At 34.3% G+C, this 19,257-nt stretch overlaps 1 protein-coding gene across 1 annotated transcript in view; it reads left to right on the forward strand.

The window, feature by feature from the left end:
- CPS1 (carbamoyl-phosphate synthase 1) overlaps positions 1-19,257 on the forward strand; it is a 114,578-nt gene that overhangs the window by 68,540 nt on the left and 26,781 nt on the right. Inside the window, exons 22-27 of the mRNA XM_037523974.2 lie at positions 7,563-7,704; positions 8,962-9,027; positions 9,474-9,537; positions 11,458-11,639; positions 17,573-17,767; positions 18,176-18,243. Coding sequence (XP_037379871.1) covers positions 7,563-7,704; positions 8,962-9,027; positions 9,474-9,537; positions 11,458-11,639; positions 17,573-17,767; positions 18,176-18,243 — 717 coding nt within the window. The remainder of the gene's footprint in view (positions 1-7,562; positions 7,705-8,961; positions 9,028-9,473; positions 9,538-11,457; positions 11,640-17,572; positions 17,768-18,175; positions 18,244-19,257) is intronic.

Genomic DNA, 19,257 nt, shown 5'->3' on the forward strand with positions numbered 1-19,257 from the left:
TTTTCTGCCTGAATTGTTGACCCCACTTAGAGCAGAAGCATTGTAAAAGATGTGCCCTTTGCTAGAACTCTTATGGGGAAAACATGGAGCCTGGCAGGGAGAAGTCCCTGGCAAGTCACCTTTACAAGATGTAAACAAAATTTTCAAGGGTACAGAGAGCTAGGACAAGAATTTTCATTTTAGATTTTGCTCTATGTATAATAAAGGACTGCATTCATACATACATAATACATATATATGTATATATAAATAACATGCAAATGCCTAATCTTCCATGTTAATGCAAAGGTGGGCCGAAAACTCTTGAGCTATAGAATGGAAACTAAATTTAGACAAAATAGACGGTGTGACCTGTGATTGCAGAAACTAAATAAATCCTCATTAACACCCAGAATTTGTTCACTTCTAATTCATATCCGAGATGATTTTATGGAGCACAGCACCTCCCCTTTGCCCTTGGAGGTGAAGTGTGGGATGTTGACCTGAGACGCATCAGGCTGTGGTCGTGACTCCTGATGGTGGAGTAAATGCCTGAGTGCACATTCTCTCCAGAAGATCAAGTTTAATTTGCAGGGAGTACAGAGAATGGCGGCCCTCAACACATCAATGTAAAGAGACAGGAATGCAAGGGAGGAGGGGGAAGCAACCTGTGAAGAGCTGATATATGGAGCCAAATTGAGTGTCTTATCAGTTTCATCCTGCCTAACTCCTCTTCCTGATTCTCCTTGTTCCCCACCCCTCTCTCTTCTCCTATGCCTGACCCTCCTCTTCTTCCTCTTCCTCTGTCATTTGGATTTATGAGGAAGCCTATATTATCTGCTTGGCATTGTGATGACAACAATACACACTTAATATTTCATCTGATTGATGTTCTCAGCACAATTAGAAGCAGACTGAATTTTGGACAGTGATATTTTTCTATCTAAGATTGAAATGGTTAGGAACTATTAAATATAATAATGACAGTGTAGTGGCCACCACATCAATATCAACATGGAATTTTTGATGCTGTACCCTACTGCTTCCTACTTTACCACCTACTCTAGCCAATGGACTGATTTAATTGCTCATCCTTTGCTCCAGGCAGCTTGAAGAATGAGATATTCAGTTTGTTCTTGAGTATATTATGGACATTAGTGTGAAGTTGATGAGAATTTTGCTTTCCTGGGTATTTGTGCATTTATATGTCTTCTTCTGAAAACTCTTCATGGATAAAGATTTTTTATTCATGTGGTTAATGATCCTTAAATCAACATAGATTTATGTGACATGTCATCAGGAATTTAACCTAGAATTTCTCTATATCTTTCTAGAAATGATTTTTTTTCTTTCTAGAATATGCTTAATGTTCTTTTAGTCAAGAACTAGAATATTTTGGTCAAAATTATTCCTATATATGTTATATATAGCAAGAAAAAATACCTGTGCAGCAGTTATTGGAATATAGTCTTCAAGTAAGTAATTTATTTAAGAAAAATAGTTTATAGAAGATAAAGAATGTAATATATTGAAAGTTATACATTTGTTGCCTAAGACAATATAGGCAAGACTTACAGGGGCAGAAAAAGGGAGGGTCACAGTAATTTCAATTAAGAATTACCGAGATACAAAATGTGATATATTTTAAGACTCAAACATTACAATTAACCTTTAATAGGTCATTTCCCCATTATTATTATTTGGTATTTATAGACTGTCATTATGATATTATATTCAATAGTATATAAGCAGCCTTGCCAGATTGAAAGCAATATCACAGAACTTCTGGATTATTAGGCTGACAAATAATTGGTTTAAAATGAGAATAAAATTCAAAAATTAAAAATTGTCTACTTAAAAATGTAATGTTTTCTTCTTTGTTTTGACTTTGTTGCTGTTATTGGTAGATTTTAAGAGAAAATGCAGTTTTAAGCATGCCATCTCTTGAAAATCAACACTTATGATATACTATTATTGTAATAGTGCTGAGTGAACCCAGCTCCTAATAGGTCATTTTCCCTTTGGCATGCTTTCACATGCACACTGTATCTAAGTGTTGTTTGTCCAGTACACAAGAGAAAAGATTGAGATTATCTTTAATTCCTCAAGCACCTTATTGCTGGTGCTGGCACGGTGCTGGCAAAAAGAGAAAATAGTAGTATTTACCCAACTGCCTGGGTTTTATTCTTTGTTTTGCTAAAGACTACTGATGATTTTGAAAAATGTCTTTTGCATATTTTTTAAGCAAAGGGGTAGCAACCTGTCTCCTAGAAAGAAAAGATGAGAAGACAAATAACTCCTCCACTGATTGCATTATTGTGATTGTGGCATGGTCTTGAACTTGTGAAATGTCAAAAATAATCAGTGATGCCGTGCAACTCTGGGGGGAGGCCAGTAAGGGGTCTGGAGACAGAGAACATATATCTTACTCAGCTCTCCTTTTTTATTAAGGCAGGTATTATTATTGAGCATCAGACCTGGAGTTTTTATCAGTTTCTGCCTTTGGGGGGCTTTTTAAGAGGATAATAATAAAATTGCAAGCCCATCCTGTAATTGTAGGCCAAGTAGAGTGCTCATTTTCACATTAGAGCTTGTGCAATCTGGAGGGAAATTTGTTTAGTATTGCTTGTGAGTTGGTGGATCAGATAAAAGCCAGTCAAGTGGAAGAGAGGACTCTGAAGTACTCCGGCTCCCCTGGTAATTGCCAGGCTGCAGGCGTTCCTCCAGTCGGTTAATAGATTTCCCCAGTTCCTCTATGCCAGGTGAAAATTTCCTCATTAAGTAGAATTTATTCCATTTCCTTTTATCATTTATTATTGAAGACTAAGTGTGAGTGGAGGAAGTTGCCCGGATGACAGGGTAGAATTTTAAACAACAAAATCTACATTGGAAGTCGAAGAACGAGAGGAGAAAGGCTTGTATTGTTTATAAACCAGAGAACACAGAGAGACTTCCTGAGGGAGAAGCTGAGTCGTGCTGTTCGACCGTTAAAAGATTATGGCAGAATGTGTAAAAATCTGATTGTTTGTTTATAAGATGTTTTCCCCCAGCCCCTAAATTTCCAGAATGTCATTTTTGCTGCTAAGTAGAGAGAAACTGAAGATTATGAAAAGGCCAACATCACAACTATTTGGTGTTTCTTTGTTTTATTGTTTAGATTCTGTTATGTGGTGATGAAAGAGTAACCTTTGAAGAGTTTGCCCTTGAACTCTGAAAGCCAGTCAGGCTGGGAGGGGAAGGGAAAGTTGTGCAGATAGCATATTTTAGAAGCTATAGTTCTGAGAGGTGGATTTAATGAGTACCTATTCAGAGAAGGAAAGATAAACATAAGCATACTGGAGCACACAAATACACATCAAATAACTGAACTTTATTTAGTGATTATACATATTTTAAAACTGTGCTATAGTACAACATGCTTCATTCAGCTGCTCACATTTGTCCTTTGGTTTAATGCTTCCTTGACTTACAGTATAATATCAATGGAGAATTCCCTATTGACAATCAAAAAGCAGTTTTGAATTACAAATCCAGCATTTACATTTCTTTTAGGAATTATTCTGCTTTGAGTTTGTTCCAAATTAAGATTTTCATTTTCCCTTGGAAAAATTGAAAAATTATATCTCGGTCCCTAAAATAGCTTTTACCTAGCCTGATTATAAAGAAAACAACTCACTGATGAAATTTCATTTTAGTAGACAAAATGGAGGGCAGCCTGATGTGGGCAGATAAGATGAGGCACATGTCTCTGAATCTCTACCTTGTTAAGTGAGATTTAGCCTCAGTAAAGATTACTCATCTTATATTTGACTCTGAAGAGGTTTAACCTTATCCAAATCACTGGCCCAATCCTAATGAATGTGTCTTCAAACAGTCTCTTCTTTTATTTTATTATAATGTGACACACAATGAAATTTTGCATCAGAACAAGTTGGGAATAAAGTCAGCTTCCTTTTGTGTGTATGACATGCTGGGCCAGCTGTGTGTTATGCAGAAACAGCAGAGAGAATGAACCAGGGAAATAAAGAGGCATCCTGTGCTCTGTCTTACAATTGGGGGTATCCGACGTAATTAGGGCAGTACTAAATGTGGGGAGACCAACTTGTCTGTGTCTTTGTATTTGCTACAGTGAGTCAGAATGAGCATCTATTTCTTCAGTGAGGAGGGTTTTAAAGTGCTTTGAACTATTTCATGAACATGTCTAAAGCGTAGATTAGTAACCTGAGAGCTCATGAACAAAGTGCTTTAGAAGATATGTCACTTTAAATATATGAATACAACAGCCCAATATTTGCATTCAATTTAAAGTAGGTGAAGATAAATATATCATTATGTACCATTCTGATTCAATGGACCCCAATTTTCAAGATGTTTAAAAATATCATACAGTGCAATTGATCTGGTTATTCAAAATCAGGCAAAAATTAAGGTAATTTCTGACTCAACAAGAAAATATTCTGTAATCTTAAAAATGCCCTCTGCGGGTTCAACTTGGTGCATCTGTTTCAGAACTCTCACACCTGGTATGATTTGAGAGGGCACCTATGGAGAAATAGCTTCACTCCCGTCTGAAATTCTAGCACTCATGACTCATTATTTTGTGTGACTATAGTTCTTCTCAGGCATCCCCTTTAAATAATGAAAACTCTGAGGTGGGGACGCACTGGGAAGCAGCAATGATTGAGTCAGTCTTAGTGAAAGCTGTTTTTGTCACCAGAGCAGAGCACAACATTAATTCACTCCACGTTTTTGCACACAAGGCCAATTCTATCAATCAGTCTTTTTTAAATTTTTAATTTGTTTGTTGGGAAGAGTCCAATTTGATATGATGGGTGGAGAAGACAGACTTTGTATATTTGCTGGGGATGTCTTTAAATGCTCTATTGGATGCTTCTGGTGGGAAAGAATAAAGAGGAATTATACATATTTCAGCAACAGAAAAGACTGCATTTATTTCTGCACCTAACTGAAGCTTCATTCCCATGTTCTTAATAAAATTGCATGTCATGCAGAAAATGTGTGGCCCTTCCCCACACATATAAACACTAATGTGATTTTAGATCATCCATGAAACTCATAATTAAGGAGATTTAAAAAGAATATCTTCCCAAATTCTAAGTTAGAATAATAGCTTACTTACTAAGGCAATTCCACTTTAAGGTTGAATGCACACTTGCACATTACCGAAAGAGCAATGGCTTTAAGAACATAGTCTTTGTGGAAAGAAAGTAGAAATATCTTTCTAAAACAAATAGTAGCTACAATAACAACAACAACAAAAATTCCACCTCTGCTTTTCTCTCTCCCTATTTTTTTGAATACCAAAGGTTATCATAAACCCAATACCTTAGTAGTTCAGCAGTTCATCAGCCATGACCTCTAGAAAGCCTTTCTGGACTTCCTCTTGTTCCATTGCTTTCATAGTACTGCTTACAGTGCAGACACAGCTATGGCTATTATTTACCAATATATTCTCATCCCCTTGAATGTAGAATTCCATATTTTATCGCTATCATTAAATTGTGTAGCATAGAGCTTGACACACAGTACTTGTTCACTAAGTGTTAAGAACTAATGGAAGAATGAAAGAGAATGTGCCCCACCCTCACCATCCAAGATTTCCTGCTCTTTCACACAACAACAAATCCTTGGCATATTTTTTATATTTAAATGCCCATGGCTGCCCTCTGATATTGCCAATGCATTTGCCCTTGCCTATAGTCCATCTGTCAACTTCATCTATAAAAACTGAACTTTTTTATGACTCTGTTCTCATCCCTCTACTACCATAGTATTTCTCAACTATAGCCACTCACATTGTTATTGCTTTTCTCTCACCTTACATGGTACCACATAGCTTATTGCTCCATAAAATGTTTTGAATCACTTTCATTCCATTATCTCAAATATTGTTTTGTATCTTCTTGAGTAGAACTATCCAGAAATTTCTGTGATAATAAAATATGTTATAATCAACTCTATCCAGTATAATAATCACCAGCCATATGTGACTACTGAGTACTTGATATATGGCCAATATGACTGTGGATCTGAAATTTCAATTTTTAATTAAAAATTCAGTTAAAATGTTAATTAAAAGTTAATTAACATTTAAACTTAAATAGCTATATATTTCTAGTGGCTACCATATTGGATAGCATAGTTCTAGAACATGTAGCAACTATTTGGCATACATACCAAATGACTAAAAAAGACTTAATAGATTATGTTCAAGAATTTGATTGGAAAATATTGTTGCTCTGAGAGAGTGCTTATAAAATACTTGGGAAGGTTAAAAATTCAAGATGGAAATAAAAAGAATTTAAATTCATTGGAGAACTCATGAATGAAACTCTTGATTAAGAGACAGAAAGGAATTTAGACAAAAGTGAATTCACTATAAAGAACTGTTGCTGCAAAAATCCAAACTAATACTGATGTGAAAAAAAAAGAGAGAAGTAATTATTAAATATACTAGCTTTATTCTCTCTTTTTTAAACTTAGAATATGAATTAAGAAGATAGAAGATTAGACTGAACAAATATAATAGGTTTAGTTAACTACATTCTATTAGAATTTCAATGAAAATGTTTTATTTATTATTAGCTCTTCTGACAACACAATGCTATAGTTTCATTTCACTGTATTGGTTATCAATCTGTTATAATTGAATTTTATTGTATTGACTATAGCTTTAAATAGATGGCCCACAGGTATTTGGTTAAGATGCTTTTACAAGTAGTATTATATTCGTCTGTTTCTTGGTCCTTTAGGAATTACTTTGGTATGCATTTTGAATTCTCATTATGAGCTGATTTTAATAACTTCTTTGTCTCTACTATAAAATAAAAAGTAACTATAGAGGTACAATTTCCTTTATTCATTTAATTAATATTTATTGAATGCTGTTTATGGGACAAATGTGCTAGTCTTTGGGAATGATCTGGCAAATGAACCAAATGTATTTTTGCCCCCATGGAATTTAAATCCAGCAGGTGAAAAGCCTGGTTAGTGAATAGAAAATAATAGCCATAAGAAATATTAGGTGATAATGACGTGCTAGACAGTATGGTTTTAACTATGCCCTGACTCCAAATCAAAAAGTCCTTTAAAAGACCAGTCCTCTCATTTTCAGATTTAGAGGATAGATCGGAAGACATCCTGGGTAAGAGTTAGCTTTGGTTGACCTTTGAAGGGTTACTGGAGTTGGGGAGATGTTGGGTAGGTAACATAAATGCCAGTGGCATTCAAAGTCAGAGGAAAAAACACAAATACTGTCTCTACAATGGAAATGAGCATAGGGAAATTGAGGAGATAAATCTGGCTCGAGTGGAAAATAATGATAAAACTACAGAACTACCTTCTCAACATAATGTAATATTAACAAATAGAAACCATTTATGGAGAGAATACCCTTTGATGCAATGCTTGGATGCCCAGTGAAGGTGGTCCTCAGATTCCTAATGTAATAAAAACCTGGGGCACAGGTGAGACCAGGGGGAACGGTCTATGGATTTAGGAACATTAATCTTTTCTACTGTGTTCCATCTCAACTTGAACCTCTCATTTTCATTCAATCCTAGTGACTCCATTACAGAAGAAACCCTGAAAAAAGCTAAGGAGATTGGGTTCTCAGACAAGAAGATTTCAAAATGCCTTGGGTTGACTGAGGCTCAGATAAGGGAGCTAAGGTTAAAGAAAAACATCCACCCTTGGGTTAAACAGGTAAATGAGTTTCCCTTTCTTCCCACATGTCCTCTGGTGAAATGTAGATACCAACTTACAGAATCATTGTCAATAAAAAAGGAAGGTGGAATTAGAAAGTGACTCTGCTTGTCTAATTGATGCCATGATGCTACCGAATTGATTTGCTTAAAAGGGAAGGGATGAAGGTGCAATTAGTCCTAAAGTTAAGAGTAAGTGTATAATTTATTTGGTCTACATAAAAAAAATCAAAATGACCTCTTCTCTATTTTGTGACCCATGTGCAAATATATCTAGTAGTGTAATAGAAGCACTTGAAATATCCCAGCATGGTGGCTGACCCTCCTGAAAAGAATAGTTATCTATTTAGCACTAACCCTTTACAGGGTAATATTTTCTTTTAAGTGCACCATCATTATAGTTCATTTAGTATTCATTGTGATAGGGTTGGGTATAATAAGCTCATCACCTATTCATGACAATCACACAAGAATGTTCATAGGTGTCATAGGTATAGTACTGTGAATTTCTTTTTGGGCAGGGCCCTTAGTAGAAGGGATGCTTTGACTTAAAGTACTACAGGCTGGATTTTGTCCTTTAAAATCATTGACTTTTTTCTATGTGCTCACAGGGCACATGTATACTCTTAAGTCTTAGTACTCATGCTGAATATTTTCTATTCAGCAATTATTATCTTTCTTCCTTCTCAACTGCCTTATGCTGTCTTGCCCTATTGGCCACAAAATCTTGCTCACCAAGCTGAGCTCCTGGCCCTTGAGAGCTGAATTGATTTACTTGCTCCTGTGCTTTGTGGTATTTGCATCATTCCATAGCTCACTGCCATTGGTAACTTAAATCCTAGACATTAATTTGCAAACCAAAGACATTCTTACATATGGGTCATTTTGCTTTGATTTTAAAGTTTTATACATGCCTGCCTTAGAATTGAATAAATCTTCTTCATAACCAGTTGTCTATATTTGACCATTTTTTCATGAGCGGTACAACTGTAATGATTAGTGATATTCTGGAGTTTGAATTGTCATACACTGCTGAAGTGATAACTAGATGTATTATCCTTTTAATTTCTTTCTCTCATTTTCAGACTTAGAAAGCAATTGTAACATCCATACCTATTGATTGTTTTAATATTTGACAATCATAGACATTAAAGAAATAGGCCGCAACACAGCATTTCATAATCATTCTTGACAAAAATTATAGCAAAGGAAGTAAAATCCCTAATTAAGCAATTAATTAATTAATTTTCTCTTGCAGATTGATACACTGGCTGCAGAATATCCATCAGTAACAAACTACCTCTATGTTACCTACAATGGTCAGGTAGGAACTGCCAGACTGTCATATGAGAAGTCTCTTGATTTAATAAGTCATTCACATGGGTGTATATATATATTTTTGTCTCTGGTTATCTAGTGATATTGGTGATGGGGGTCAAATGTGATGATGTCTTTCTGTACTCAGTGTTTAAAGAACTGTCTTGTTGATGAATCAAGCAAATAAAAGATGATAAAAGACAGTGTTTATATGAACACACAATTGTGTTATATTTTAATCACGATGTAATAGTGAACTTTTTTTTTCTTAAAAACAAGTCAAAAAAAAAAAGTCAAGCTTGTATAACACTTTATATTCATGCGTCCCTTGAGACAAATAGAGAATGCATGTAGGCAAGAAGAATGAGACAGACACACTGGAAGACAGAAAAAAGTTTAATAGAGGGAAAAATAATGTCATATTTTCCACATGTTCCATTCTTTCTCCCTCAGGAGCATGATATCAGTTTTGATGACCATGGAATGATGGTGCTGGGTTGCGGTCCATACCACATTGGTAAAGTGAAAACTTATATTTATATAGGGCTTTTCAGTACTTTTCCCTATTACTTTTCACACATGTTAATTCCATTATTCCAAGAACTAGGTAAAACTGATGCTGTTAAAATAATTATTTTTCAAATTAGGAAACTGAAATTCAGAGAGATGAAGCCCAAACTTATAGTGGTTAAAGTGGCAAGGGTGGGATTCAAATGTGGATTTTTTTTTTTTATACAATAGCTGGGGTACAGGCCAGAGGCATGGGAGGGTGAGAGGATTCACCAGAACAGGCAGATAGACTGAAAGCACTGCTGAGGGGAGCTGCAGGTGCGACAGGAGAGGTCTGCTACGCCATGTGGGAATCTCTCTGGCTGGCCAGGAATCAAACCCGCACTGCAGAGGCTGCGGACAGCTTCACAGCGCTACGCTCAACCTGCTGCGCCACCAGGGAGGCCCTCAAATGTGGATCTTAACTACAAATTCTAGCTCCTTTAATATCATCATGTTACCTCTTTGTCGATTTCATCCTCATGAACTAAATTGAGCCTCTCACTGGTGTTGGCAAATTCTTTATGCTTTGACTTTTTTCTTTTAGCATAGTTTTTCACTAAGGCTTATTTTTGCTCAAGAACTTTATAAATTAAGCAGAAATTACATTTGCAGATACAATCTTGACCTAATTTATGACTTCTGTTGACATCAGATTTAAAGAGCTTTTTTTTAATTGGTTCATAGGAAGAGTATTATATCATCTAATTTAAATATTCTTTCCAGAAATTATTACATTCCCCCTAGTCCCTTAAAATTAGGCTTTTGATGATGGTTCAAGATCTATTACAGTAACAAAGTACTTAAACGGACAGTGGTTATTTTTCAAATGATATCTTTAAAATTTAGATTTTGCAAGGCATTCTACTATGGAAATGATGAAATATATGATTTAAATATATATAGCCTTACTCTGTTACATTAAGCATATTGACTTCATTTGTATTTTTTACAATTATCTAAGTGCTTTGGCCAAACTTTGGCCAAATCTTGAAGTAGGCTGAAAGTATTTAACCTATTACCACTTACTATCGTTTAGCTAAATGTCCTAACACCTTCACTAGGACCTATACTTCCCTTTAGATCTTTGTTCCTTTTCAAATTTCGCCTAATTTATATAACAATTCTGCATTGTTTTTGGGCTCACAGAAGACTAGCCAAGCTAATAATCAAATATATACTTAATTGATAATGAGTTACCCTATTAGGGTATATGGATAACTAGTTATTCTAACAAGAATTTTTAGGAGACAAAGTCTTAATGCAAGGATTAGTTTAAATCCCGGAACTTTCAGTTTTATGCTTTTCCAGTAGAGGGGATATTTTGAGACACTTAGATCATTCTTATCATCAAATTAATTTCCTAGAAGGTCACTCACTCAGCATGGGGTGACCACTCCAAACTTAAAAGGATAAACTTGGAAAGGACAAGACTCTCTAGTCAATCATATGTCTGAGCTACAAGGTATCTCAGGGTTTAGAGAGCAGGGTAAGAGGAAGGACTCGAGCATTATGATAACCAACTTTATTTTTGTGTACTGTGGTCAAATATGTTAATTTTGAGGTTTATTTTTCAGTAAATGAGATTTTTTAAATCATTATATTTATTCCCTACTAATTGAGGTTTTAAATGATTCAAATATGGAGATTACTTACTATAAAACAGATGTAACATAAGCCAATGTGTCATTGTTTAATTAGTTCCTGTTTTTCTTACTAATAATGTAATGTGCACAATGGATCAGAAACATATTTTGGAGTCTTAAAAATTGAATTGAAAAGGCGTTAGCTTCCTTAGCCTGGACTGAGTGGCATTATATTTATGCTTTTCTTTGTGTTGTAACTTCATGCCTCCCTTACCCTTTCCTCAATCTCGTTGTCTCTGCAGGCAGCAGTGTGGAGTTTGATTGGTGTGCTGTCTCCAGTATCCGCACACTGACTCAACTTGGCAAGAAGACAGTGGTGGTGAATTGCAACCCTGAGACCGTGAGCACAGACTTTGATGAGTGTGACAAACTGTACTTTGAAGAGTTGTCTTTGGAGAGAATCCTAGACATCTACCATCAGGAGGTAAAGGAAGAAAAAAAATGAAAAGGAAAGAAATAAGTGGAAAAATAATAGCAGTGCACACTTTATAGCATTCTTGTATGTAGATTTATACTTAAGTCCCCTTAGGAGAAATAGTTACCAGTGTCTGCCATTGTCTAATTTTGTAGGAAACTGAAAAAAATTATCCCAGCCTTGTATTCTTGAGACCCTGGCACATAGTGACTATTTTTGTATAAAATTCACTTTTTTCTTTTGAAGCATTCCAGCTAATTGAAAATTCTTCTCAGTAACAGGTGCCAAATGCATATTAACTAGTACAAGACAAACCCAGTAAATATTTCGCAAAATCATTTAACTGGTTTCTAAATCAAATAGGCAGTTTTTCTCTGGTTCTTGTGTTGTTGTGCTTTAATGATGGACACTTTCCAGGGGAGGGAAGTCAGTTGTTCACAAAGGATCAGTTCATTCTTTGTGCTGTGAGACGAAGCCATTAGTCCTGAATTTAAGATCGATGAGTTCATTCTGCATGATTCTGATTCCTCTATTGCCTTCTCCTACAGTTGCTCTTCCACCTCTATTCCAATATTATTGACTGTGGATTCATTTGCTCATAGGTTACTGCAAGTCTGTAGAACACGTTAAATTACCTTACAATGAGAAGAGTCACTACCGGAAAATTTTGGAAAGATATCTATTAGTTGTGACTTTTGATGTCATTCCAGTTAATTCCTAACACAGAGATTTGTCCCTATGTCTAAAATATGGTAACTTAGAGGGAAAAAAAATGCTGAATTGGAGTCACTTCATTTAAATTCTAGTTTTAACTCAAAACTCATTTACTCTTACAGTTACTTAAATTCTTTGTGCTTCAGTTTTTATATTTTGGTTAGTGAATCATATGAATGTAAAAAAGTGTTAAATTCAAGTGCTATGAAGATAAAGTGAGATTTGTGGTTGAAATCTCATTGTAAAGTGCTAGAGCAGTGGATGAAAAGAAAAATAGACAAATTTAGCATAGATATATCACCATACTTGTTTTTTTAAGTCTAGCCTGCTTATCTTTTGATATAATAAAATAAAACCATTAAGTAGAATATACACAATTTTTAGTTCTCCCTCTGACATGTCTTTTCTAATGATTCCTTAATATTCATTTCAGACATATAGGTGGGGCTCCAAACAAGAGCATACTACAAATATTTCTGAGCACCTTGTAAATACAAAGGGTTAGTAGGAAAGAGAGATATAAAACCAGGTCCTACCCTCAAGGCATTAATGATAAGGTGGGCCCCATGACAAAAATAAGTGAAAAATTATGTAATTATTTAAAAATGTTAACATTTACAGGTAATAGCTGTAAGCATTTTATATATAATTAATCATTTCCCCATGGAATGATTAAAGAAAAGATAAACCATCTCTGACTGCCTTTCTTTGAAGTTACACGTGGATATTAATGAGATCCTTTTACTCTAACTGAATTCAGGATGATAGAAATAAAGTTGGCCCTTTGAAGTTAATTGGCATTTGAAGTATGTATGGTACTACTGTATATTTTAAGGGCATTTTAATTGTTTTGTTGAAGAACATAAGAACAATAATCTGTTGATGTATTTTTTAGAGTATGCCATAGGAAATGGCATATATCACATATATGTATGGTGTGTATGTTTCCTTTTAAGAGGTTCTGTGTACCCTTACAACAGGCTTCGCAGGCTCTGTTGTCTCCCATAATAGGTGCATCACAACCTTCAGAAGACTGCTCTGATCTGACCTTGGGTAGCCCTAGTAATGCTGAAGGCACTGAGGTGTTCAGTAGTAAACTTGCAGAAAATTGGAAGCACATCTCAACTTATTCTAAAGCACACCTCTGAGTCCCTTGGAAGGACAACAGGGTTTTCCAAGGATACAAAACTACAGGGGGTGAAAGAAAACATGATGAGTCTCCTGGTCTAGACCTCTCCGCCTAGTTCAGGAGTAAGGCTATTACCAGAGCATCACAGAAGCACCTCTAAAGATAACATTAAGAGTGAGTCAAAAAAGCAACATGCCCTGTGAGAGATGCAAGCTTTTTGGAGGGAGGTCTTTATCACAGGTTGAGTGAGAGGTGATGCTAGGAGTGCTGAGATCTCACACTTGTTCTTAATTATTTCATACAAAAGGTCATAGTGACATGTTCCTTTGGCTGCAGATAATTTTTGACTTTATAAAGCATGATCCATTAAACTTAGGTAATTTATTTCTTGTTATTGTTTTCATGGGTTCTTTTTTCTGAGAAGAGATCTGCATTTTTATTTTTTTTTGTTTGGTGTGTGAGTGTAGGAAAGGGTTAAAAGAGTTGAGAAGTGGGTGTCTGCCACCCACAAAGCTTTGATAGGTGATATTTTGCTTAGGTCACAATTTAGCTTAAGATGTTCCTTATAAGGGAAAAGATTTTTCAAATTATTTGGTGAAGAAATTGAAAATTATTGCTTTGCTTATTGAAGTTGCAACACTGAGCTTCTTTTTCACTAGATCTGTCATGCAGTATGCAATAATTTTTGTGTGGTATACCAGTGAAAAACAAGCACACAAATCTGTTCTTAACATCGCATTTTCTCTTTTTTTGGAGACTAATTGTTTTGAAAAGTTATATAACTAAAAATATTAATATTCTTCTGTATCCAGATCTTCTTTAAGACCCATTATTCAATTCTTTTTGTATTTGTTAAGAAATTGAGTCTAAAATTTCTAGGTAACATATTTAATACCTTATGATGTTAATATCAAATTTGAATCCTTTTTTTTTATGATGAATGCTTTACTGGATAACATGCCATAAAAATGTACTCTGATTAATGATTTAATTATCTTACATTATGATCCAGTATTATGTGTATGTATAGAAAATGGCACCTATGTGGCACAGATTAATGATTGAATAACTGACAAACATTAATTATTAATGGGAAAACCCACTAGGAAATTCATAACTCTAAACTCAAATTGAGGTTTATTTGTGATATTTGGTTTAATTGTAGTTAAATATCTTAAGATTCTACCTAAACTACTTAATGTGTTTTACTAAAATATTCATTTCTAAAATGTAAAGCATCATCATTCTCATTGACAAATGTATAAACAGTAGAATTTTGTAAATTGGAAATAATACCTGAAATGGCAAAAATCAAGGCCATTTTTTGTAAAGAAGATAAAGGTATTTCTATTAGCAAGACCAGTTTCCTCACATGATGTTCTATCATAATGCAGCATTAAATTTTTCCTAAAAGTGAAGGCAGACCAAATTGACTAATGTCTAAGAGTAATTATGATTTTCTCTTAAACAAACAGGAAATATATTCTTTAAATTCCTTAATTTGTGGTGTAATTACATCTTGAATATTGTTTCAGAAATATCCTCATGTGCTGCTAGCTTAGTGATAACAGGTTAAAATACAGTAGGAAACTAAGCTGGCTAAAAAAAAAACACAAACAAATCTAGATAAGTTAACGGGACTTGGAGAGTCTAAAGAAATTACTTGAAGCCTAAAGATTTTAGAAATCTGTGAAACAATGTCTGAACTCAGAATATTTTATTTCAATAAATAAATTGAAACTATTTAAGTAAAAGTGATTTGATAACTTTCTTGTGTGGGATACCAAGTCCTTTTCTGTAAGACCCTATAAAGTTCTATAGGAGACAGAGGCAATTAAAGGTAGATTTATTCTACTCTGTCTCATACTAATATCATCCTACTAGTATGTTTTCTTCTACTCGTTTCACTGCTATATGAACAAAAACTGTACTATACATCAAGGCGTTACACTGTAATATTTCTGAGGAAGTGATTTATCCTCCTAATGATTTTTATTTTTGGAGGACAATGATGAGAATTTGGCTTTGCAGTAGACCTTTTCTAGCTACTTCTTCTCAAGAATTTTTTAGAAATAGCTCTTCTCATATGTTCTAAAATTAACTACCTTTGAAACCAACCAGATAAAGAGTTTGCTTAAAATTAAAAATTTTGGTGACTTAGTTAAGTGCAACTGCCTCATAATAGTAGATTTAAGTTCAAGTACTGAGTCCGTATTTGCTAGTTAAGAAATATGGGCAAGTCATTTCACCTTCACCAAATCTCAATTTCTTTAGCTGTAAAATGGGGATGTTAATAATTGCCTCAGAGGAATACTATAGAGGTCAAAGTAGATAGTCTAGGGTGTACAGTAATATGCTTAACAAATAGTACTTTGTTTTTATTGCTCTGAAAGTTGCTAATTTCTACAACAGTAAAAATTGATTGCACAGAGCTATTTTGAAAAATGTTGATGTATTTATTAACTAAGGCCTTTTAATTCAACTTCAAGCTCCATTTATTTCAGTTGTCTCCAGTTTTTTCTCACAGATCACTATTTCTTCCTTAATTTTAGAAAGTCTTGAAATATTTCACATAAGAGACTTGGTATACATTTAACTGAGTAATTAGTTTTTGAGTTTCTAAAATATTAACATTGCTAATAAACTAAAGGTAAGAAGCAAATAAAAACTGCTAATAAACTAAAAAATAATAAGCAAATAAAAATGTATTACAAGGAAAATAATTCTTATAGGTTTTACAAAAATGTGTATTGAACATAAAAATGATGATAAAAGTAGCTTAAGTGCACTTATAAATATGTAGAACTGTGGATTATTCTTTTTAATGCTGTTTACAATGCATTTAAGCATTCAATAGCAGAGTGTTTGTTTAGGCAGTACATAAATTCTCTCATCATAGCTAAATTAGCTTCATTCCTTTTAAGATATTTCAGAATGATTTCAAATAATGATAAAATAAATTTGGCACATACATCTTATTTCAATCATTCTAATATTCACTATTAAGACAAATTATACCAAGGTCAATGGTCTACTAGATTTTATAATATTTTCTAGTAGTAATAATAATATCTTACCTTTTTTTTTAATCCTGAATAAGATTCTTCCTGTTTATTATCTTACTGAATCTACATAGCAACCTTGTGAGGTAGGCAGGTATTATTATCCTCATTTTACAGATAAGACTGAACCTCGGTGGGAGCTCTGGAGTAGAAACAAAGATCGGAAGGGGTGTCTAATCCCAAATGCAATTCTTCAGTATCCCACATTGACTCACCCTCACTCCATTGAACTTGAGAAAATTTGAGATTTAATGGGCTTTTTTTTCAGTCTTGAAGTTTTAACTAATATGAAGAGATTAAGGTTAAAGATTCAGGGACTGGTTATAAGACAGATAGTAAAGAAATTGGAATTAACTTCACTTGTTGTGTACTGTAGACATGTGCCTTAGTAGCAGCTTAAAAGGGAGGTTGTCAAAACCAGAGGTAGGATTTAGACTGTGAATAGAGGTGTCTTCTTGAGGAGTCGTGAGTGCTAAGACTGGAAAATCTTGATTGCCTTGATAGTAGTGAGTTTGCAATTCATCTTTTGGGCTACAGGAAACTTTGGAGAACTCTGAGAACTGGAGTAGTGTTGCAGCAACTCTATAGAATGATTACTTGGAATGTGAAGTGCTATGGTGGAGGAGGACAGGAGAGGTGAGGGCTGGGAGAGAATTTTATCCAGTTAGAAAATTGCAACAGTAGTTAAAGTTAATTTATTATAGTTGAGGTTAATTGATGATGATATTCATTGGCTTAGTTTTCTTTCTCTAATGCCACACATGTCAATGTCACACTTCCATGTTTTGTGAAATCTTACATGGGAATTATGTAGTTGTGTGGAATCTTACACAGATTTTAGTATGTCAGTGCCTGGAAAATCAGAACTAAGTTTGTTTATCTCTTTGTGGTCTTGTGAAATAGTATCCATTAATGGGAAAAATAAAATACCACAATCATAAGAAGTATTTTCAGTTAAAAAATGGAGGCAATATTAACACAGTTGTTCATCAAGGTGAAGTTATTCCAGTGGCTGATATCATGAACATCTTTTCCAGGCATGTAGTGGCTGCATCATATCAGTTGGGGGCCAAATTCCAAACAACCTGGCAGTGCCTCTCCACAAGAATGGTGTCAAGATCATGGGCACAAGCCCTATGCAGATTGACAGGGCTGAGGATCGCTCCATCTTCTCAGCCATCTTGGATGAGATAAAGGTGGCACAGGCACCATGGAAAGCAGTTAACACTTTGGTAAGGAGAAAATGTGTCTTTTTTATATTCTCTTTTGGATATTCATAACCTGAAAGCTAACTCCTACAGATTAGTAACTATAGGGCAGATAAAATGCTGTGTGCTTAGTGAATTTACTTTTAAGTTACTTTATTTCTATGATTGCTTTTAAATGCTCGTTATAAATTGAAATGAATATTCTCATTAAGATTCAGACAATGAAAAGAAGATCAAATAGTAGATCTAGATTTGATATTTAGAATTAGAAATTAGGGTTTTGTATATTTCGATGTCCAATTTACATTTTAATGGCCTTTTGAGAGAAAGAATAAAAAAGAGTTGGTTACCACTTGATCTAAAGATACCTTTCTGCATTTTTTGCATTTTTAAATCTATCCATACATTTTTTCTGTTGTTTCTATTAATTAGAATGACGCATTGGAATTTGCGAAGTCTGTGGGGTACCCCTGCTTGTTGAGACCTTCCTATGTCTTGAGGTAACATATTGTTTTCCAAAAACAATGATTTAAATATTGGGAGATACAGAAATTCCTGTTGGATACTAATAGCACTAGCCTTTGATTTGAACTAATTTGTAAATCCTTTATTAATCCCCATGCCAGCGCAGTCAGAGTGAAGACCTGTGCATGATTCTTCAGCTTCATGCATTTTCTTCTGGGAGCACAAATACAAAGAATCTAAAGTTCTGTATTTTAGTAATATGGTTTAGGACATCTCCTCACTAAATTGAGGAAGGACAGTTTTACATTGGAGAAGAGGACATTTAAAAAAATCCAAAAGGCAATACCTAAACAGGGAAAATTCTGGATATCTCTCCCTACCATCTACTTTCAACTACCCAGAAAGGACAATTTATTTTTGACTGTTGTCAGCACCTTCTGATGGTGCTTCCAATTTGAATTTTTAAATTTCTGAGATAACAATTTTTAATAGATGGATTATAATGGACAGAGACATGAGGATCTTTTATATTAAACTTTGAAACTAAGTTCTATCATCAAAGGAGTTGTGAATTATCACTTATTCTCTTCAGATGTTGCCACATGTAAGGAACTACTTCACTGAACAGGGGCTAATAAGAGAAACACAATTTGCTGTGCACAATTTGAAAGTGTAAATGGAATTTGAGATGAGATCCTTTAAAATAATGAAAAATTTCAAATGAGGTGGAAAACTTTCCTTTTTACTTAAATGACTTTATGTGTAAACCACAATTTAATAATACTACTTCTTCTAGGTATTAATGTAAGTTAATTTAAACAATAAACACATATTTAAGGGAGGATTGTAGAAAGCAGCTTGTGACGACTGCAGTTCTGTTCTCATTTATACAATCTATATCTTTGTGAATTATCAACTCTATTGCCTTAGCCGTTCGTTCTTAAATAAAGAAATTGAAAGCTTGTTATGCATAAGTTTTTAATAGAGTAGAGAAGGTTAAAAAATACTATGTTTTAAAAGGAAGTGGAAAATGATATTTTTCTTATTTT

This window comes from Talpa occidentalis, unplaced genomic scaffold (assembly GCF_014898055.3).
Source record: "Talpa occidentalis isolate TD23 unplaced genomic scaffold, MPIMG_talOcc4v2.1 talOcc4.3, whole genome shotgun sequence".
Classification (NCBI taxonomy): domain Eukaryota; kingdom Metazoa; phylum Chordata; class Mammalia; order Eulipotyphla; family Talpidae; genus Talpa; species Talpa occidentalis.